Raw genomic sequence first — 24,293 nt, 5'->3', positions numbered from 1 at the left:
CCTGTCCATCAAAATATATATTTTAGAGGCAGTGCCTTTAAATTCCCACTTTTATAGGCACTTCTTTGTAATGAAGCATTCTCTATTGAAAACTTGTTCTTAAAATTCATGTACTAACCTGAGGAGTGTCTGTTATCTGTAACTGGGCCTCCTCGGACCTCCATGCCCAGGGCCTGCTGAGTTAACCCAGAGCTCTGCGATATGGGAGGAACAGGATGGAGTCAGGAGGAGGGGTCTCACCTTTGTTGCCTACATGGCAATTCCAGGTCTTTGTCTGGACTTGCCTGACCACATGGCACTTCCGGTTCTTTGTCTGAACTGCCTGACTGCAGGGAACTTCGGGTGAGCATGGGAAAGAGAAGGGGAGGAGAGTAGGCGGAACCAGGGCAGCCCTAATGCCTACGTAACCAAAGATATAAAAGTTTGTTTCTAACCTGAATAAATCGGAGTTCTTTCCATCTTACCTTGGCTCCCGCCTCAATCGTTGCGTCCCGAGTTAGGTCCTTGCTGGTCAAGGACTACCAGGGGTTAGAGGCCCCCAACAGTTATCCTACTGACACTCTTTAAAAATCAGCATGGCTTCACAAAGAGAGTGCTGGGTTTGGAGGAAGATGGCCAAATCCACTCATCTACATTGTGTGTGAATGTGGACAAGTCGGTCAACGTTAGTAATTGTCGATTTCCTCATCTTCTAAATGAGGGGATTGTTTTGGATGATCCTAATTTTCCCTTCCAGCCATAAATATATAATCATGTATCAGATTATCACTATTTAAATCAGTACTTGAATAGGTAACATACAAGGCAGAACAGAAGAAGAGAGTGGACAGAGGTAGGGTAGTGCAAGGAATTTCAAATACTCTGTTCATCTACTGTACAATTTTGTTCAAAGCTGTATTATCTATGATCACAGAAGTCCTATCTTACTACTTCCCCATAATCAGGGTAAGGTTACACAAATAAAGGAGTATTATTTCTTCAAATGAATGAAAGGACAAAGTGTTTACTAAGTACTTACTACATACAAAGAAAACAAAAGTAAGACAGTCAAGCAGCTCACATTCTAATAGGGAAAACGACACAGATGAAAGGGTAAACATGTAAGGTTAATAGCTCTGTACATATTCAAGGGCCATAGAATTTGTCCTCTGGGAAGGTGTGATCCCTATTCAAACTTTATGAACCATGTAACTCACTATTATCAAACCTTAATTTCCTCATTTGCAAAATGAGTGAATTGGGCTAGATAATATCTAAATGCTCTTCCACTTTTAATATTCTTGGATAAATCAATAAGCATTTACTAGGCATCTATTCTGTTCCTAGCATTAGACTAAGTCCTGAGATGTAAAAATAAAAGTGCATCAGGGGGCACAGCACATACACACGAAAGTATATTGAAGATACATACTGGATGATTTTGTGGGGAGGGCTTTAGCAGATGAGTGTATCAGGAAAGAACTTGTGCGAAAGATATTGAGTCTCAAAGAGGACTAGGGATGGAGACAGAAAATGAAATGCCCATATATGAGGAACATTAGAAGGCCAGCCAGGCTGGGCCATAGAATGTGTAAAGGTAAGTAAGTGAACCATATTCCCACAGAGGTATTAAATGCCAGGTAGAGGAGTTTACATTTGATCTTAGAAGTAACATGGAACCATGAGATTTTTAAGAAGGGGAGCCATGCACTTTCAGAAAATTACTTTGGCAACCATATGGAGAATGGATTGGAGGCAGTAGAGTCTTAAAACTGAGTGGATGAATTTAGGAGTCTCTAAGTCAGTGGTTTTTACCATGCTCCATCTGATCAATGGATAAGTGGTGGTGATAGTAGCATATATCACACTAATATGAAGTCTGTTTCCTGAAGCGAGCACAAGAGAGGAGGAAGAGGACAAGGTTAATGATGAACCTTTCAGCCAAACCTGCTGTCCCTCCTGAGCAAATATTTGGAATACCATTAGGGACACAGAGGGTATAGAAATAGTAGTGCAGGACTACTAACAGGACTCCATAGTCCTCAGAAGACATAGAAAGTAAATGAAGGAGAATGTTTCAATGACTAGCAAAAATCAGTAAAGCAAAATGATCTAGATTTGCTTCATTGATTTTTTTGTCTTCTCACTGAGTTCTTTTTGCTTAGTTATCAAGACCACTTCCTTTCTCCTCCTTCCCCACTTCCCTTCACTTGCTGGATGTTTCCCTCTTCTGGGTTACTCTCTCTGTGCTAATTGGAATTGCCAATAAATAAACATATGCTTACCTTCAGCATTCACAGAATTACTTCCTGGCAGGAGGGAGGCAGCATTCTGACAGCCTTAAAACATTCTCTTCAAAGTTTCAACTCTTATAGAGTCCTTCCACATTTCAGCTGTTCCCTTAAATGCAAGTTCAAACCTCACTCCTTGCATTCACTCTTCCACAAATTAATGGAGCTATTGTAGGCTCTCATTATAATATAGCTCATGAGGATAAGATAGGCCTAATTTTCTTGACTCATGTTCTTGAAGTTTTGTTGCAAAGTAGATATGTGAGCTAGGCCAGAAGCAGAGTACCAAAGTTTCTTGAGAATTGCTGAAATGAATGGATAACATGCAATGTGATAGAATGGAAAGAGTCCTGGATTTGGAGCAGGGAGATCTGGGTTTATGACCTACCTGTGACCGTTACCAACTGTGAGATCCCTGGGTAAGTCATTGTTCCTCTCTGAGCCTCAGTTGCTTCAGTGCACTATTGTTAAGAAAAGTGCTTTGGAAATCAGAGTGCTATACAAATGTAAGTTATTATTAGTGTCCTAAAAAGAATATTTTGAAATATGATCAGGTATGTGGATATATAAATCAGAGCATATTTAAAATGTTAATCATTTAATTAATGGCAGTTAGGTGGCACAATAGGTAGAGAGGGCCAGGCCTGGAGTCAGGAAGATGCAAGTTTAAATTCAGCCTCAGCTACTTACTAGCTGTATGAACCTAAGCACATCACGTAACCTCTGTTTGCCTCACTTCTTTCATCTGTAACATGGGGATAATAATAGCACTTACATGCCAGGGTTATTGGGTCAAATGAGATAATAATTGTAAAACACTTAGTACAGTGCCTAGCATATCATAAGCGCTAAATAAATGATAGCTATTATTATTAAAATATTGGTCATATTATGTATAGTTATTTCTCATACATATTTTCAGTTATGCTACAGTTCAGATAATGTTTCTTCAACTCTAGTACCCACAAACAATAAAAGCTAAATATTGCGCAGCATAAGACATTTTTGTGAATTTTTCCCTGATATTAGTATGATATAGCGGCAACACTATAGATATGTTGAACACTATTCTCCCCATTGCCTGGGCCATACATTGGGAATAATTTTTCAATATTTTTATATTAAAACTTTGTATTTTAAATGAATTTTCATATGTACAGTCTTTCTTCCCTCATAATAATCCTTTGAATATGTGAGGCACATATTACTTCTATATTAATTGAATAATTAAAATCTTTCATGGTTTTCTCGCATCCTTCTCATTTCTCTTCCCAATTTTTCCTCTACTTCTCTAACTTGCTTTTCCAAATCCTTTTTGAGTTCTTCTATGGCCTGGGGCCAGTTCATGTTTTTCTTGGAGGCTTTTGTTGTAGGCTCTATGACTTTGTTGTCTTCTTTAGGCTGTATGTTTTGGTCTTCTTTGTCACCAAAGAAAGAATCCAAAGTCTGAGACTGAATCTGGGTGTGCTTTTGCTGCCTGGCCATATTCCCAACCAACTTGACCCTAGAGTTTTTCAGTGGGGTATGACTGCTTGTAGACTAACGAGTTCTATGTTCCACCTTTGGGGGGGAGGTGCCAGCTCTGTCACACCAGCACTCCTCCTTCCCCAAGAACCCCCAGCCCGGGCTGGGCTTAGATCTTTAGCAGGCTGTGCACTCCTGCTCTGATCCGCCACTTAATTCCTCCCACCAGGTGGGCCTGGGGCCGGAAGCAGCAGCAACTGTAGCTGCCCCACCTCCGCTGCCCCCGGGGCTGGAAGCCAAACCACGAACTCCTTCCACTCCCGCAGCTTTTCCCACTAACCTTCTCCGCAGTCTTTGGTGTTTGTGGGTTGAGGAGTCTGGTACCTGCCGCAGCTCACATAATCAGGGTGCAAGGGGCCCCATCCGCCCGACTCCAAGTTTGGTTGTTCCGCGCCGCTCAGGCTGGGCTCTGCTCCACTCCGTTCAGCTCCCAGCTCCGTGTGGGATAGACCTCACCCAGAGACCATCCAGGCTGTCCTGGGCTGGAGACCTGCTTCCCTCTGCTGTTTTGTGGGTTCTGCCATTCTAGAATTGGTTCAGAGCCATTTTTTATAGGTTTTTGGAGGGACTCAGTACAGAGCTCACAGTAGTCCCTGCTTACCAGCTGCCATCTTGGCTCCGCTCCATTAAAATCTTTCATATCACACTTTGTGAGCATCCCCTATATAATGGACACTCTCTTAGGTGTGGTAGGAATAAGATATGTAAAGTTACATAGTGGAAGAGGAGGCTTGCCTGGATCTGGGTTTGAGAGAACACCACGAGCTTATGAACACTTCAAAAGACTTAGATGTCTGCTATAGAAATACTTCCTGGGAGTTCCAAGGGTCCAATCAGGGCAAATCTTTGCCACTAGAATCTAAGCAACATTAACAAGTAGAAACAACTGACAGAGTTCATTCTTCTGATATATGAAGAGAAGATAGTGGATGTTTAGAAGAGGGTGACATCTCAATTTGTCACTTAGTTCACAAGTTGACCTGGAGAGAATATCATAGCCAAAGAAGATGACTTAGAATACCATAGTAGAGAGAGCAATGGATTTGGAGTCAGATGACATGAGTTTGATTCCAAACTCTGCCACATTGTTACCTGTATAACCTTAGTCACGGCACTGAACCTGGCTGGTTCTCATTCTATCACCTATAAAATGAGGGATAGATGTAGATAATCCCAAAGGTCCTATTCAACTATTTAACTCTTTGGCATGACCCTTCCACTTCTGAATTTTATCATGCCTCCTTTCCTATGCTTAAGACAAATGGGGTGGCCCAGCATTCATATCTTCTTTTCCTGTCATCTAAGTATAACATTTTTTCTTCAGGTAACAGCCTCAGAGCTAAAGGCTTATCATCTGGTGGTTTTTGTTCTTGATTAGTTCCCATGGTTGAAGGAATTTCAATAATATGGAACAATTTTTTTCCCAATTGTAGTTTGGTCAAAGTGTACTTATGGAGTTAGAATAGAATAGGAAAGGCTAAGAATGTTTTCATATTCAGGTATTTTCTATATACTGTCAGTTTTGGTAGAAATGTCCCAATTTGGCAACATTAATAAGTAGAAACAACTGACACAGTTCATTCTTCTGATACATGAAGAGAAGATAGTAGATGTTTAGAAGAGGGTGACATCTCAATTTATCAGTTAGTTCACAAGTTGACCTGTTGGTTGTTGTTCAGTCATTTCAGTTGTGTTTGACTCTTCATGATATTTGGGGTTTTCTTGGTAGAGATACTGGAGTGGTTTGCCATTACTTTCTCCAGCTCATTTTACAGATGAGGGAACTGAGGCAAATAGGGTTCAGAAACATATCCAGGGTCACAGTGCAAATTAATATCTGAGGACAAATTTGAACTCACAAAGATGAGTCTTCTTGATTCTAAGCTCAGTGGCCACCTAGCTGGCATAGTAGAACTAGTGTTTAGAGTTGGAAAAACTTGGGTTAAAGTCCTCCTTCTGACACTGTGTGAGATTAAAGGCAAATCATTTAACCTATCAGTGTCCTAGCTAATTATCTGAGATTCTAAGTTACGGAAAAATTGATGCGCATTGATAGATAAAATTTCCACACCAGGAATTTCATACAGAGACGAAATCACACATCCTGCTCTTTTGAGCTAATATGAGGCTCAAATGAGATAATGTTTATAAAGCACATATAAAATTTAAACTTAAAGTGCTATCCTTAAAGACATTCTAGCAGAATGAGGGCAATTCTATTGCCATGAATAGAAACAATTTTAATCTACTCCTTATGCTCTATACGTATGGAATAAATGCATTTTCCAATACTGATTTACTATTGATGGATAGTTTTATGCAATATGAATTATATGGCTCTTTTTTCTTCTTGCCTGTAACTATATTCTCTAAAGGTGATTCATGTGTGAGCCTAATTAGATATTCTATATAGTTCTCTTGTTACTAATTATAAACTTTTACTATACCTTATACTTCCCACTAAATGCTGTATATTAACCCTAGTCAATACTAACCTAACTTATTTTGACAGCAGCACCATTTTCATACTCAATCATATTTGCAAACCAGGAGCCAACTCTCTTACTCTACTCTGCCACCCATGCAATCAGTTACCAAGTCTCATTGAAAGGAACTTAAAAAAAAAAAAAAACCTTTCACATTAATCCTCTTCTTTCACGTTCATCTTCCACAACAGCCTCTTAATGGGTTTCCTGGTATCTAGTCTGTCCCTTCGCTAAGCCATCAAACAGCTACCAAATTGTTATCCCTAAAATACAGATATGAGTATGTCATTCCCTTGCATAAGATATGGATATTGTTTGATGACCAGCTAAGTTTGAAGAGGCTCATTATCAGGTTAATTTTACAATGAGTTTTTACAGCTACAGAAACACTCACAAAACCATCTTCATCATAAAATGGTTGCTTTCTGTCTTAGTTGTGAAACTATAGAAAATTTAGGAATTATAACATTACATAAGATAAAAATATTAATGATACCAGTTTCATCAAAATCTTGACTTTTTAAAAATTCTCAGAATTCATTGTAACTACTTTGAATTGACCAATGGTCACTACATTATCACAAGTTTAAAATACACCTAGGGCATTTTAGAAAGAACACTTAAATACCAGTAGTAAATAGAATAGTACATGTAACTTGAAGGGTTCATAGACTTCTTAGATATGGGAAAAATATTTAGACATCATCCCTTTCCACCCACTTCCCTTTGCAGATAAAGCAACTGAGTCCTAAACACACTATGGTACTTACCCAACCTGTATCCTTCATTTTCTCACTACTTGAGAAGCTGTTAGAGGGAGGAGAGACTGAAACTCTAGTCAAGACCTTGAGACACTTCTTGAGCTAATCATGACATTGACATCATTCCCAGGAATGACTGTGAAACCTGGAGATGTGTTCCATTAGTAATGACATATGTCAGTGATGTAACTACTGTAATCAAATTCCGGATTTTGTAACCATTCAAAAATAATATTTAAGTAAACTGTCATGTCCCTCCTCTCATCATGCCACCCTCCCCTCCAGTTTTCTGCATTCCCACATGGACCATTCAGTACCTGGTGCCTATCTTTTCAGAAGGGGGGGCGGAAAGGGAGACAAAAAAGGAAGTAATACAAGTTATATTTATAAAATGCTTCTCTTTCCGAGGCAGTTCATATATATATTTTTGTACTGTCATGCAGTTTTCATGTGCCAAACAGCAGATCTATGTTTGACTTTATTCAGCAAGACTGCTTGAAACATGGCATGCCCTGTCTCTACAGTATATGATAATGCCACATTCAGAATGACAATGGTCCCAGCCTCAGGGCAGTAAATGCTTCATGAGATACATTCAATTGCTGTTGAACTGTGTTTTGCCTAAGGTGCAAAGAAAGAAGTTGCTGATGCTTTCAAACATGTTTAAGCATTTTAATAGGGTCTTGGCATGTCAGGCTGAACTCAAGCACTACAGGGTGTAACTGGGTGAAATGCTGCAAGGACATGATGGAAATTTCCAAAGTGTTTATATGGTAGCCACTAGCTTGAATTTCCTAAAAGTCCCTTTATGAAGCTTGTATACATCTCAGAAATTTATTTTTGGAAAGTGTTCTTTCTTTGGTTGTTATGATAATTCAGCTTTTAAATCTCTTTTCTTCACAAGTTAGTTTTCATTAACTTTATTATTTAATGATTTATATTAAAAAAAAACTTACTTTAATCTGCTCCTTGGTAAAGTTAGCATTAATAGCCATCTTTTAAAGAAACTAAAGTGTCAGGATGAAGAAAAGATGAATATGTAGGATTTAATACCCAGGCTAGGAGTGTTCACTGTAGTATTCAGGATTCAATTTTTTTAAATGTCAAGCCTCGAGAACATAAAAAACATTTTTAGACACGAGAAATAAAAAGAAAGGAAAGGAAAAGAAAAATCATAGTCTCTGTCTTCCAGTAGCTTCTACAGTATAGGTTCTCCATGTACACAAATGAGAATGTCATAAAGGCACAGGAAAGGTCAAGACCGTGTGAGCTAAGAAAATTTGAGGAGGGGAGAGAACTTTGTGGGGGAGAGAAGAGCTGAGTTCCCGACTTGAGCCTTGAAGGGTTTGCTCCAAGGAGAAATGAAAGAAAGAGTGAATTTCAGTCATAGAGGCTGACCTGAATATAGTGATAGAGGAGTGGAGGATGAGATCATAGAACTGCAGAGTCAAATGTGAGTGTATGTAATGCTGATGGCAGAAATGATGATCAAAGTGAAATAAAGTGGGGAAAGCAAGGTGGAGATCATGTAGAAATCCGTAAATGACAAATTGAGCACCATGTATGTTGTTCTTGAAGAAGTAGGGAGCCTTCTTTTATCAGAAAATACTGGTAAGCTGATCAAATACTATTGAGTCAGCAGCTCTTAGAAAGACAGTGAGACCCGGACATTAGAAAATATATTTTGGCAGCTGTCTGAAGGATAAATTTGAGAAGGGAATGACTAAAAACAGGGAACATTATTAAGGGGACAATGACAATAGTCCATGTGGTAGGTGAGGAATACCTAAATTATAATAGTAACTATACTTTGAGAAAAAGGATCACAGGCAGAAAAGCATTATAGAGCTACTATTAACAGGACTTGGAAACTGGTTGGGGTGAGGATGGAGGAAAACTTTACAATCACAATGGTGAGGATGCTCAAGACCATTCCATCTAAGATTAAGTTGAAGCAGTGGGACATGAGGGTGGGGGTTCTGGAATACAAGAACATGAAAACTGTCCTTAAATATTTGAAGAGCTATCCTATGTAAGATTGATTAGACATATCCTGTTTGACCCAGAGGACAAATCTAGAAATCTGGTGAATAAGTAACAGAGAAGCAAAGGCAGATCAAGTACAAGAGAGAACTTTCAAAGCATTAGAATTGTCCCAGAGTGGTAAAGGTGATCTTGGAACACAGTAGTTCCCCCTCATTAGAGTTCTTTAAGTGAAGGTTGAATGACCATTTATCAGAGAGGTTGTAGAAAAATTCTCATAATATATCCAAGTTGGACTAGATCCACCGAAGTCTGAACTTCCGTACAACTCTGTAATCCTGAAACAATGAACTATGATCTTGAAATATTTGTATATAGTTCATAGAATATTTTGTTCTGGAGGTAGGTGAATCTTCCAAAGGTTATTTGGATCATTCTAGCTTCTTATTTATTTAGTATTTTTTTTTTGTTTTCAGCATGGATTTCCACAAGATTTTGAATTACAAATTCTCTCCCCATTTCTACCCTCCCTCCCCACTCCAAGATGGCATATATTCTGATTGCTCCGTTTCCCAATCAGCCCTCCCTTCTGTCACCCCACTCCCCCCATCCCCTTTTCCCTTACTTTCTTGTAGGGCAAAATAGATTTCTATTCCCTCATTCTGTCTTCTTTAAGGCTATGCCAATGGTAAGTAAGCTCTAGAAGGTCTATTGTGCTTGAAGGATTTCAAGTACAGACCCTGTGAAACAGAATTTCTGTCATCTGAGAATAGCCTAGCTAAATTTGGAGAAGCTCATTATCAGGACCCTGGCCACTAGATCATTAAAATTTTTAGCCACATTTTTAGAGACAACCTACTAAGATATAGATGCATTGCAATATTCATTGTAGAAAGGAATACATACACTGATGAAATCATAGGTTCTTGAAATATTTAAATATATGTGAAATGTGATATTTCAGATACGTGAAAGAAATATCACATGGTATTAAGATGTGCTTTATCCCTCAGCTATTATTCTTAGTTGAAGGCATTTGCCATAGCAGAGATGTATCTTGGCCTCAAAGTCTGAAAGGCCGAGGTTTACTTCTCATCTCTGACACATATCGGATTTGTGACCCTGGGGAAAAGATGCTTAAACCTCAGTACCCCTAGGCAACTCTCAAAGACTAATAAGTGACAGGTAAAGTGCTTACATGCATTAAGAAAGGAAATGACCAAACCAATGAAATCAAAAGCCAGTTTAAAAAGAATAGTAAATGACAGTTTAATCATGTATAAAAAGGGGATACACTCTATTATGCTACCAGTGCATTCTAGACAAAGTTGAACAGCTGAAAGACTTGGGGGTATGAATTTTTTGAATTAGTAACACAAAAGGATATTCCTACCTGCATCAGATAATTATACAGCTCACTCATTTGCTTTCCGAATACTCATATCAGTCTCTATAAGGCACAGAACTGAGCATTTTCATGATTCATTGTCTCGCTTCCCTGTCTTGATCTTAAATATAAGTTTCTAAAATGTCAATGCCATTCGCAACTCAGTTAATAACAGTTAAGTTGAAAAGGTGGCCAAAATATTAACTCATATCACATGACTTTAGTCTTAAGGAAACATAATGCTATAACCAAATACTTTATAGGTCCTATATAGTCTTCATTTAAAATACTTTATAGGTCCTCTATAGTCTTCATTCAAAAGCATTATGATAGAGGAAGAAATCCACCACTTTTTCTTAAGAAATAAGTCAATATGGACTCCTATTGCTTTTTGTAATTGACAGTTATTGTGTTTTTGGTGTTCTCCTGTTAAAGCACATTGGGAGGAGGTGATCAGCTGTTTTCAATTTCAAATGAAGACCAAATAAAACATGAAGGATTTAGGTTCAATATCAGAACAAATTTCTCCAAAGTGAGAGATATTAAATATAGACATGAATTTTGGAAAGATTTGCTACCATGTTGACTACACTTTGATAATTTCTTTAGCCTATCATCTGAACAGTCATCCAAGTCTGGAAGAGGTGATTGCTTGTGATATATCTTTTGTAGACTTTCTTGTTTTTTTTTTTTTTTTACTGAATTTGATGACAAAAATGCAATATATCTTATACAATTAGGCTTGTCAGCTTCTAAGTTGTTACCCTATTCAAGGATTTGATTTTGGAAATGACAGACATTTTTTATTAGAAATCATGCCTCTTGGACAGAGATGTGGCACACTATAGGTGACAGCTCTGAAGAAAAGTCCCTTTTAGTTAAATGTGCAAAGTAGAAATCAATCCCAACTGGAAGCTAGCCAGGCTGGGTTATGAAAAGATCAAGTGAAAGAAGGTCAGTGCATCTCAGTAGTGTTTCAATTTGGAACTTGAATCGATGAAAATAGATTTAATTACTTGTGAGCAGTAAGTAGTTTAGGTGCATAAGTTAAACAAAATGTAAGATGAGTTTTCAGTGTATTAGTATAAGTCTACTAACCATGCCTAATTGCATAGCCTAACAAAGGAAAACATAGTGTAATGCATTCCAAACTGAAAAATACAAATTAATCCCTGAAAACTAGCCTCTTGTGTAACTAATTGAATTTATGATAAGCTGAGTTTAACATTAAATGCATGAGTTTAAATAAACTTAAAGGAATGACTGTACAATAGTTATGGTTCACTTGAACAAGGTATTAAAACAGAGAATTTGACAGAAAGAATAAATTTGAAAATACAAGATCATAGAGTTTCCCAAATATTAGTACACTGTCACTGAAAAATAAAATTAAGTTATTAATGGGGTGAAGGTAAAAGGAAAATTAGAGAGGGGAAAAATTATCCGAGTAAAAATTTTGAATTTAAAGAAAACTTTTTAAAAGAATTTCAGTGTTCTTAGATATATTTTAAAAGAACATGGAGTTTATGCATGTACCTGATATATTTTATGAAAGAGTAGTTAAGTTCATTGATTAAAATGACTATTAGTAAGTCTTGTGATAAAAAAATACAAAAATAGAATTAAATCAGATAATTTATTTTTTAAGATTAGGAATTAGAAAATGATGTCATTTTTTGGCAAAATTAAGAGCATTTACATACTTAAATATCAAGTAGTAGCATGTATGACAGTACTAAATAATTGTCTTTCCATCTTACCTTTGAGAAATGAGAGAAAAATCATTACAATGTTTCCTATGATGAACAGTGGAACTTCTTCAATGAGTTCTCAACATTCCCGGGCTACAATGGTTCAGGAATTGATGGACTGATTAATGTCAGTGTTTCTTTTATCTATCACAGAAGAAGAAGAAAAATGATAGGGATGACTGGTGTGACTAAATTTAGGAAATTTCAGTACATAAAACAGAATAAATTTAATGCAAATGAAAAGCAAAACAATCATATAATGATACATTACAGATAAAACAGCATAGGGTATAATCTAGATTTATCGTGAAGAGTGTATAGAACAGCCCAAGGCTGCCAAAGATTGTGTATATGCAAACATTATTGATTTCAACCCTTGTGAACATATTCTTTAGATCAAAATTTGGCTCCAAGTATGGATTATGTAATCCCCAAGCCATATAATAAAATGATGTAGTATGATATAAAATGGAGCTCAGTCATATTATGATCTTTTTTTTAGCTATAAACTAAACTATAAAAAATATTAAATGCTACACAGAGGTGTTTCCCCCTCTTTTGCAGCATAGTAATTTTCTAAAAAGCAACAGCACAAAATAGTTTTAAATACTAACATTGAGAAAACTTGAAGTCATTTTACTCAAAAATGTATAGTAATATTTAAATCACATATATTTGTATTTAAAGGTAGGAAAGATCATCATGGGCACAAAGTGCTGATTAGAAAGGGTTTACCTCCATAAATGAATTATCATTCATTTCTCATTCCATTGTGGTGCAAATAGCAAACTTTTTCAATTCATTACACATGCATGCTATAGCACCAAAAAGGTCAGAAACATGACTGCATTTGTACAACATGCCACATTCACATAAGCTTTCCATTTAGCAAACACTTTGGTAACCATTTTTTGAGGGAGATTTTTCCTACATCACATACATTTTAGATCATCTGCAAGTGGAAAAAAAAGTTATTTTTATGCTCTTGCCCATTCTTTATTTGTATTTTCATTTGTAATTCTGGTTACATGAAGTGGTATTAATTTAAATCCCACTTATGAATCACCCTGATGTATTAAAAAGTTTTAAATATAAGGCTTTGCATTTTCACAAATTCCATATACTAGGCATTATGGATTAAGAGATCAGATTGGCAAAAAGTGTTCTTTTTCTCTCTTTGGGATAAATGATACAAATCATAGCATATTTTGCTTAGATTTTTGTGGTTATTTTCTATGCAAAAGGGAATGCAGAAACATATTGGATAGTTATCATTATTCAATATGTGGATATATCTACACTGCTATATCATATTACCTGTGGCCATATAATTTTGAAAAGAACACTTTGCCTGACTATTCCTTAATAAAAACATGCAATGTTAATGCAAAACCTATATTTGTATATTATGTGTTTGTTAATAAAAGTTTTTTTTTCAGCTGGGGGATATATATGTTGCTGTGTAGAGATAGTGATATATTAGAATCTCTTGCCAAAAAAAATCTTTGGTTTAGGGTACTAGGAAAGAAGATGCTTTGGGGGGGACAAGAAAGGGGATCAGTAGGAAGAAATTGATGACTTTTTCTTTGAGACAGTAGAAGAAAGGATGAAAGGCGACATCCATTCTTAAAGACTTTTTCTGCTCTGATTTCAGATTCAAGGCCTCTGCCAGATGTAGCCCTGACAGGGAAGTGCACCCGAGAGTGTGATGAATATGGTCACTCAGACTCCTGCTGGATGCCAGTCCGCACTTCACCTGAAAGGAAGCAGAAAAGCCAGCCAAAACTCTCCACATTCATGCCCGTTGATGAACGAGGCAGCCAGGAAAAGCTGGCCAATGGAGAAGCCTCTCTCATGGGTGACCGCAACAGAAACCTCCTTAACAAAAAGTTGACCTCATCCTATGAGACCTTCAGTGCAGCTAGTTTCAGCAAAAATGAGGAAGCCAACCCAGAGGATATTCCCCTGACGAAGACAGGGGAATACAAGCCATCTCCTGTCAATACTCTAACTAGAAGAGAAGTTTACCTGTAGGCTATCAGAAGCAACAATAAGGTTCTTTCATGTATGAGAAAGAAAAAGGGGCAAACCTTAAAAAAAATCAAAACAATTTAACTAAAAAAAATTTAAAAAAAAGAGGGGGCTACCAAAGAGACAAAGCTTGGCCTGCCACTTCTGCCTCCAAATCAGGCACTTAATTAAACTGTCTGACTGACAATGATGTACAATGTAGAAACCATTGTTGTTACTTGCATGTCTAATCCCCTCACTGATTTTCCCCCCAAATTGATGGTTGCAAGTTTCTTTCATGGTAAAAAAAGCCTGATTAGCAGAACACAGCACACTGTCTTTATCCCAAATGCTGAAGCATGACTTTAACCATTTTGATTTGGTTTGACTGTCATCTGAGCTGTTGAGAATAACAGGTCAGAAAAAAAGTATACTCCAAATAACACCACCAGAACATGGTTGACTCCTGTTAGAACAATCTGCCTAAAAACTCCCAAATTCTAAATACAATTATTAGAAAAGTCTAACCAATACTAAGCACTTTCTGAAGACCACAGCTTTAATATTCTCACCCAAGGCTGGTAACAGAAAAATAACTTTCAGTCTGAGACTGAAGTCCAAAACGTGGCATATTTCCCTATAAAATAATTAACTCTGAGGTCAATTCCATTCATAGACAGGATGTTCTCTCTATATGCATAATTAGTTACAGTTTGCATAAACAGATTAATATCACATGCATCATACTAACGATTACCTGTTGAACTTACATTTTCTTTGGACAAGACCAACATTAGCACCTATCTGGGACAATTTCAGTCATTAAAAGGCCAAAGATCATACCATGGATCAGGGGAATTACAAAGTATTTTTGGTCTTGACTTAGAACTCCATCACATCCACAAAAAGCTATATGCATACATACAAACATATTTCATTTTGCATAACAGCCAAGTCACTTAGTCCAGAAAACAATTTTTAAATGAATTTTAGTTGAAATCCTCAAACAGAACTTGTCAGTGTATTTGCTGATACCATGATAAAAGGCAATGCAGGTCCTGTGCCAGTTCTGGGTAATATTATCAGGGAAGATTACATTTTTCAAAGTCATAGAAATTATCGGTCAGGGGAGGAGGGAAGTAAAGAAAGGTGATACATTGGCATAACCATCTTACAAGTTAAGTCCAATGTCATCTTCTCCCCAACCCCCCTCTTCCACCCCCCAGAATCCAGGGTATGCTTACTGGACTTAACATCCACGTTACAGATTATCAATTGCTTTGGTCAATGGTCCAATGCCAATATTCTTGAAACAAAAGTGCATTAAACCTGAGTCCTGTGCAATATAGAATGTCAAGACTTATAGCATTTGATGAAGGTGACAAACAGTCTGATTGACTTTAGCACTGATATGATACTTACACAGCAACTTAAGACAAGTCACAAAGCATTCCAAACAGAACATGAAAGAAATGAGCTCTGGGCTGTGACATTTCTCACAGGATGCACATATTAAAGAAAGTCAGAACAGATACAGGTTTTTGTGTGCAATAAAAAGTAACAGAGTGCAGAATTTGAGCCAACTGCTCCGTAGATGAAGATTTAGGACAGTTTAAAATGGAGCTGGGACATTCAAATGAAATTGACAATCAGCAAAATGGGGAATAACGTGATGTGAGAGCAAACATTCAAATCTCTGAATGGTTAGAGCCTGGTATAAAGGGATGCCTAGGCTACATGGCTCTCTAGTAAATTGTAGTCACAATGTAGTTTTGGCTAGTTTCTTGCTTTGTGAAGCCACTTAGACTATAAAGTTAAGCAGCCTGGAATAACAGTTGATAGTTCAGTACAAGTCATCACAACCTTTATCTCTGAAAACTACTTCTCCTCTTTTGGGTCATGGGGAAGGGGAGGGAACAGGGGAGGGAGGGTACTTAGGGCCATTCCATTTTGCTCTTTCCAGCATTAAGGTTTTAGTTTCAATGTTAGTTTGTGTATAGTAGTTATGATGAATGGGGACATGGACTTGAGGGAAAAATAAGACTAAAATATTAATAATTGAACATTTCTATGTTTGATTATTATTTACATTATGGAAAGATGAAGTTCTAGTACTTTGATAGGAAACTGCATTAAAGCAGTACTGCCTTGTATAATCTGTAAGTACCTATTAAGAAAAATGCTTCTAAAGATACTTATGTAATAATGTATACATATTTTTCTTGCACGTTTCAACAGAATATTCAATTGCATAACACAGATGTTCAAAAATCTTTTTCTTTTGCTTCAATAGAATTTTTCTTTCTTGGAAGAGACACTTGAAAACCACTAGATAGCTTGTTTCAATATGTCTTTAAACCCTTTTGTCTACAAAGCTAATAAGGGTCACACTGGACCTTCAGATTAATTGGATCAGCAGTCACTCACTGATGTTTGCACCATATCAAAATTGGTCATGTCATTAAGTCATCTAACTTGTGAGAATCTCCTTAGAACTAAAATGGGTGTGAAAGAATAAAATTAAGTGTACTGTAAGTATTCACAGCAATTCAAGTAGAAATAGCCACCATAACATGTTTATTACTATTATGAACTGGCATGACACAGAAATATATTTTGTGTTTGTATTTTTTTTAATTTTAAATAGGCTAAATCTGGTGCCACTCCACATATAGAGTGCTTTTTAAAAAAACAAAAACAAACAAAAAAAATAAATTAAAAGAGTGAATGCAAAATATGCAATTGTGCCTTTTCTACCTGTCGTTACAGTTAACGTGGTGGTTGGGTTTGGACACTGAGGGGTAATGGGCTATTCCCAACTTTTTTGAACCTGTATATTTATCCATGTTTATTTTCTGAGAAATGATAAATGATATATTAAAAAGAATTTGCCTTCTGCCAAACTCAGATAATGGCCCAGTCTTAAATATCTTTCATTATTAAAACAAGCTTGTGGCATAAGTATGGGCTGCGCAAGAGATATCAGAAGGGAGCTATAGCATATACTGCAATAGTAACCCAAGTTGGCATTTGCCATATGTGTTCAGTCCATTCTACAAAGTAAATGATTTCAGTTTTTTGTTGTTTTCAGTGATCATTCCATTTTGGTTGTACAGTATATAAATCAGTTATTTTCTCTACACAGGAAACCCAAATGAACTCTGCATGCATTTTACATTAGTACACGTTTATAGATTGATGCATAATTATATAACTTTATATAAGTATTAACGTCTGTAACTTCAGTCAAAAATCTGATGTTCATTCTGGATCTCCAGTAACAATATATTTATTCAATATAGTTTCTGACTGGCCTGCTGCCTGAGTTTCAAAAAACAGGGGAGGCATTATTTTTATGTGGGAAGGAACTAAAATGGAACTGAAGATGTCTGGCTGAAAGGTTACCCTAGGAAGATGTTCTGTAGGAAAACATGCACACACGCATATGCACAGACACCCCAAGAAACTGCCTTAAAATGGGCAGCTAGCTTAAAACAATCATGGGAAATCTGAACAAAACAGTTCTACTTACATAGTATCAATGATAAATATACAGTGTGTCCTTAAGAAAAGGAGAAGAGAAAATGGACTTGAAAGTAGTGAAGCATTTCAGTTGTGTCCCTGGCAAAGGTATAAAACATCCGGAAGAAGGCATCATTTTCCACCTACCTGGGGTACACTTTCAGACAACTTTTCCTAAATTTTAAAGCACTTGCATTCAGTGTGGTACGCTCTGTTTGTAATATTAATCATTGACTATTGTTCTGCAACTTGGATGTTGATAGTGAAGCAGAGAACAATTTATCATCGTTTATTATGAGTCACTATGCACGCAACTATGCTAAACATGCAAAATGTATTAAACGCTAGTCCAACTCTATTTATGAAATATTTTACATAATTTAATTTGCTTTTGTACAGTTTTATGTAAATAAATTGCTTGTCATTTTTGTCTCTGCAAATTAAAATATAACATGTTCAAATGGTTTCTCCATTGCAAGTCTACTTCTCTGTTTGACAGGTAATTCAGTTTTGATTGGAAAAGAAGTGAATGAATTGATGTGCTGGTTTGATGCAGAATGGCTTGATTTGGGCTTAATTCAAATATGGTAAAGAAAAAGAAAAGATGCTGCCCTGATAATCTTTCATTTCAGCAGCTCTGTGTATAACCATTACATCATTTTGCTTTATTAGGAAATGTACCTTGGATTAATCATTTTCATCAAAAAAAAAAAAATTCTAGAACAGTTTCCTGACCTGCTCTAAATCCCAAATGAAATAATCAAAGCACTATTAGCCCTATTTTTTTTGTCCTGAAACATTTAAAGTATTTTTAAATTTAGGACAAAAAATTTGTAAGGTAAACTAACTTATTTATACTCCAAAATAATGACAGAGCAGGAAAAAGTCAGTACTGTTTAAAAACAAATGAGAACCAGGTAAAGAAATACTGGAAAAATTGAATCAAATAGATATATATCTTTACTTAAATACCTTGCCTCCCATTCTTCAATCAACCTTTCTACTGCATTGTGAGCCAGCCTTTTTTAAAAATTATTTTCCTCTTCTATACACTCTTCTTATTTTTCTATTTATAGCTTAGTTTTACTTATTTTTACTAGTTCTCATCCTCAACACTCATGGTTATCTTATTTCATTGAGTAAATTGGTAGGCATTAACATGTCCTTGTCTTCCCCGTATCTGACTCACTTCCTTCTCTTAATTCCCTACCCCTTTATACTGATTTTCCTATTTATTCCACCCTCTTTAGGGAATAGAAATGCTATCCAAAAAAAGATTAGTAGACTGGTAGAATTTTTTTTCACATTTAAGAAGGAGAGAATGATGTTAGAACTCACACATCAGTGCTGAAGAAACATTAAGAAGACTAATGTTTCTGTAGTTAAGCGACTTTTACATTTTACTTGCCATTGTCTCTCCATTTTGGGTGGGACTTCAAAGGATCACAGATGGACTGAATATCAAATACTCTATAGAAACACCACTTAAGTAAAATGGCATTGAAAGAAAGATTGGCCAAAGATGGTGGTGGTGGTAGTAAAAATCATTAAGTATACAAAGAGGTTAGGATGAATTTGATAGCTCATTCTTCAGATTTTCCTACATGGTAAAAGGAAGATTTCTTTATTTTCCCTTTTGATATGACTCAATCAATTAAAATATTCTTCGAAGTAAGAAACTAAGACTAATAGATTTATTTCATTCCTCAAAACCTTAACTAATTTGTCATCCTATGCAAAATTTGCAGAGTGAATTTTTTCCACTAGCTACAAATTATAGACTTAACTTTTTAAAAAGACAAACAGGAAAACATAGGAGACCAATATTCAAAGCATAGACATATAATATGTATATGCATGGATGAGCATTGAGCTTGGAAATTTTAAGTTGAAGATTAGAGAAGAAAGTCAAGAGCTCTCTGAAATAATGGAAAATCAATTTTGATTATTCTCTTATCTGGTATCACTGAGAGACTTTCATTAACTTCTAGCAATGCTGGCTTATCACTACCCAATTTATTGTGCAGATACTATTTAGATTTGCCTCATCATAGTATGGATGCGATTTTAAAGAAAAAAAATCCTAGATTTAATTAAATCTGCAAATAATGTGTTCATTTTCATTTCTACCAACTTTTAAAATTTTGCCTTGTTGTCAGGTATACCTGTCAAAGTGTTTTGGGTAATTTATCAGGGGCAAAGGAAGGCAAACTAATATTATCTGTCCATACAATTAGTATTTTTTTTGGTTTAAATTATGCAGATTGGCTATCTCTGCTGCTCAAGTTCATCAGATAATTATCAGCACTTGACTTTGTACTGAATCTCACTGATGGTGATACTCTAGATATCCAACTCATCCAGCATTTCTGGTATCTAACTGAAAACTTAAGAAGCATTAGAGTTCAGCTTTCTTGCTGTTGAACAATTCTAGCCAATATCATCTCACAAAAATAAAAGAGGATTTGATAAGCTATGAGTATAAGTAGCCAATCCAGGTTATGCCAACAGGTTGGAATGCATTATCAAGACTGTCCATCAAGACTGCCCAAATTGATGAAATAGTTGTCCAATTCCCAACTTTCCTTAGTTTTCATGGTGCACTTACTTTTACCTATTTACTTTCTATGAAGAAATCCGCTGAGGGCAAATAGTTGATTCCATTTTTCCCTCCCTCTCTAATCACAACTTTTTGTCTCTGGATCCTAAAGCAGTTTCCCACTTTTGCCATCAAGGGGTAAAAAAGTGTTTTGCTCTGTGTTGTTTCCAACCACATAACCTTTATCTAGTAGACCTTTTAGTGAGCTATCCAACTACCACAAGCTATACAACTCAATTAGCTTTATTTTAATAAACACTTGCAATCTCACTTTCGTGCTTATAGGAAATGCAGTAAGTCGGGACTGACCTTATGATTTTTTTCTTTTATCTTTATCTCCACTCTAATACTTGTTTTTAAAAGGCACCCAGGAAGGAGGTTAAGCCAAGATAAAATACATTTTTTTTAGCTGTAGGGAGTAGTGAGAGATTTGAATATATTAAAAAAGAAAGAAATGCTAACAATTTATGCTCCCCTTTAACCCTGACTTCATTTTTCTCTGTTGCTTTTGCACTAAAATGTAAATTTTATTCAGTGACTAAATTTAATATGAGTGACCCATAGAGAAGTAATTTTGTCTCTTTATTGAGCCTCCTGTGGGAGTATGTAGAAAATGCTCAATAGGTCATAAATGTGTAAACTGCCCATAATACTACTGGAAGAAGTAACCATTGCAATAATTCGGCTAGCAGCTGCTGTGGAGGGTGAAAGACCAACACAAGCCCAACAACAAGAATGCTGCCAGCACAGATTCTTTTGATCTGCTTTACTAAGGAAAATAACGTTAAAGGGTTAACAATCTTACTTTAATCCAACATATACATATAAACTCAGTTAGTTCAGGAAGAAAAGCCAGCTACCTGAACTTCAGAGAAAGTACAAACAAATTACAAACATACACAATATAAACAGACCAGATCACAATTCATAGTTACCAGGAAAACATCCACATTCGGGTTCACAAGCTGAAGGGCTCCTAACTAGAGCTGCCCAGAGTCTCCATACTAACACTCCTCCAAGAGTGAGAGCCCCCTGCAAACAACTCTGTTCTCTCTTTTTAAACAGTCTTTAGCTGTCACCAAACAATCTGAGTAATCAGAACTTAGGCACCTACTATTGGCTCTGGTTTTAGCAACTCCCCTTAGGGCTTTAAACCCACATGGGCTTAGCACCTAGTAAATAGGGGTTTGGGCCTGGGGCTTTGCACCTAGTGAGGCTCAATCAAAGACACTTAATGAGTTTAGCATTCTAAAACAGTAAAAATGTCCCACCTTAATTACCAATACAGTAACCCAAAACATCTTCAGTTTTATTATAAAATTTGCCATTATACAAATTCAATCCCACAAGAACTTATTAGGTACCTACTGTATATCAGTCTCTGGGCTAGGTTCTAGGGATGCATTTTTTTTATAAAAATATCTTTCCCTCAAGGAGCTAAAATTTGCTGGGAGCATATATAGCACTTTTAAAAGTGTTTAGAGGGGCATGTTTACAAGGTGCAAGTGCAGAAAAATGTCCTAAGTTCAACAAAGTAATGTCAAATAACTTTAGCAGGAACTGAACTATAAAGGGATTATTACTATTTTTTTGCTATTTTTAAAAACAAAATCTCCTTTAGAATCTCACAACAAATATTAACATCAAGAAAAGAAAGGGTTAAAATAAAAAAAATCTATTCTTCTTCACATAAACCAGTTTGATGTCTCTGTGTCAACCTAGGTCTGTTACAATTACAAGTGACTTGATGATAATATTCTTCCTATGCAGGAAAACGGGAACATTTTATATCTTTAGACAGTAGCTCGAGTGAATTGTTTTATTAGAGCTTTATGAGGAGATTATGAAAAAAATTAACTGCCAGTTGAAATAGATTTATATTACAGAAATGGGAAGAAAACAAGAGTAACTGGATTAGTTTAATTTTAAACTTGAAGGCAATGAGCAAAGACATAGGCAACTCTCAGTTACTTGTTTCTCTAAGAGTTATATAAAAGAGATGAACAATCGCTTTCTAACTCTAATACTCATGTGAGCATGAAACAGGACACTAGAACAGTATAAAACAAAAGAAAAGAATAAACCAGTTTATACCAGCAAAGTGAGCTGAATGCCAGTGAGTCCTGCTTTGAGGGCTATTTCCAGTGCTTCACATACACATAGACTACTTAGCTTCACCATCTTGCAGGAACTACAAGGTTCGATGCCATATAGACCTGTTCCTTTCTTGATGAGAGGGTCTTAGTGAAGAAGAAACTAGAGTAGGGGATGTTCATCAAATACTCATATCTGGGTCACTGTAACTCATTTCCACTTTGCATCAAGACTATCATCATCTTCATTAAGTCTCAAGTTAATTTAGGGCACAAGCTCACTCAAAAAATGTACAGTTGAAATCCTATTATACAGGTAGTAGAATAAGTAACTGTTTTAAAGAACAATATGAAAGTCTTAAATATAACTTTACTTTATGGTGCATTTTTATGGCAATAGCTTCTTTAGGAAGACTGATTATCATCCCCAAGTTAGCTTAGCACAGTGCCTGGCACAAGGTAGGTTCTACCAAAACATTTTCCTTGGAAACATGTACATTTAAACTATTTGACCACTAGGTACTACAACACACATGGCTACAAAAACAGCATAATATTGCTAACTCACCTTAGATAATGGTGTTCCCAATTAATATAAATGACATAAAAGTACAGTATAAATGATAAATAATATTATTGCTCAACTAACAGCATTGCTGAGCTAACAACTGATACCATAGCATAAGAAGCAAAGTCAATGTTTTCAAGAAAGGAATTTGGGCTGTGACTACACGTGACCTATTCAGAGAATAATTATTTAATTTCATTGATTTGAGAAAAATATAAAATCTCCAAAATCCCAATTTGTGATGGATTTGGGGGATGTGGTTGGGAGGAAAAAGAGAAGGCTGAATAATCCAGTATGGATGTCTCTGCACTCCACAACAGAAATTATCTCATAGGAGTCAGCCTGCCTCTTTAATTCAGCTCTATATAGGACAAAGTAAAGAAACTCTAAAAGTTAAATATATCAAAGTAGTTATTTTGAAAATCTTTGACTAAGCCAAGGAATTATCAGTGCTCTCATTGAGCGAACTATATGGGAGAATAATTGGTGGCGGGTGGGGGAAAAACTTCCAAAAGAAGCTTCTGTCAGTCCAGTGATGTTTTGAAGGGAAGAAAGGCAATTTAGAATCCTTCTGTTATCATACAACCTGCTTCAAGGCAGTGGGTATTATTGGGAAAGAAAGGAGGAGTGGGATGAGCAATATAGCCTGTGTCAAAACTGAAAGCCTCCAATCATTCATCTTTTGGTAAAACTTTAGATATGCTTCAGTTATATCAATTATCAGGATGTAAATAAGGATATGAAAGATACTTCCCAGTGACTTTGAAAAACTGCTGGAATCTTCTGGATGCCACTTTGATTTTCTCCATGTCTTTTATGGGCGGAAAACAAATAGAAGAACATTAGGTGATTTGATTTTTCTCTCAATTTAGGATTTGTTTGGGTTGCACAGCCAATATATTGTTATCCACAGGTTTAAAGGTGCTAATCATTGGAGAAATCCTCCCACTTGACTATCGACGTAAGAGATTGTTGTGCTGGCATTGTCACAGGTAGAGAAATTATCTTCTATCTATACTAATCAGCTACAGTTTTGACCAAGAGACAGGGGCTGCTTTGGTTGAGATGTGGGAATATATTTCTATGGTTAGTAATTCACTGAGATCAGGTACAGTAAAGATCAGAAGAGAAGGAGGAGAAGGAAGAAGAAAAAGAAAAGGCAAAAGTAGGAGGGAAAAGAGAACAAAAAGGATTAAGAAGATGAGAAAAAGGATGAAAAGGAAAAGGGAAAAGAGGAAGAAGCAGATGAAAAGGAAGGCAAAGAGAACAGAGTTGAGAAGAGAGAGAAAAATGGATAATAGAAGGAAGTAAGGAATGTAGTGGGCAACAGAAGAGTTTT

The 24,293-nt window shown here is 36.2% G+C and overlaps 1 protein-coding gene across 3 annotated transcripts in view; it reads left to right on the top strand.

The window, feature by feature from the left end:
* PCDH7 (protocadherin 7) overlaps positions 1 to 15,098 on the top strand; it is a 493,083-nt gene extending 477,985 nt beyond the window's left edge. For 2 of the 3 annotated variants that reach the window (XM_036763342.1, XM_036763341.1), the window contains exon 3: positions 13,817 to 15,098. In XM_036763342.1, the coding sequence (XP_036619237.1) occupies positions 13,817 to 14,196 (380 nt within the window). In that variant the 3' untranslated portion in view covers positions 14,197 to 15,098. The remainder of the gene's footprint in view (positions 1 to 13,816) is intronic. The other variant, XM_036763343.1, reaches the window with a different exon arrangement.
* The last annotated feature ends 9,195 nt before the right edge of the window (positions 15,099 to 24,293 follow it).

The sequence above is a fragment of the Trichosurus vulpecula genome, chromosome 6 (assembly GCF_011100635.1).
Source record: "Trichosurus vulpecula isolate mTriVul1 chromosome 6, mTriVul1.pri, whole genome shotgun sequence".
NCBI lineage: Eukaryota > Metazoa > Chordata > Mammalia > Diprotodontia > Phalangeridae > Trichosurus > Trichosurus vulpecula.
This window is presented reverse-complemented; position numbering and strand designations above follow the sequence as displayed.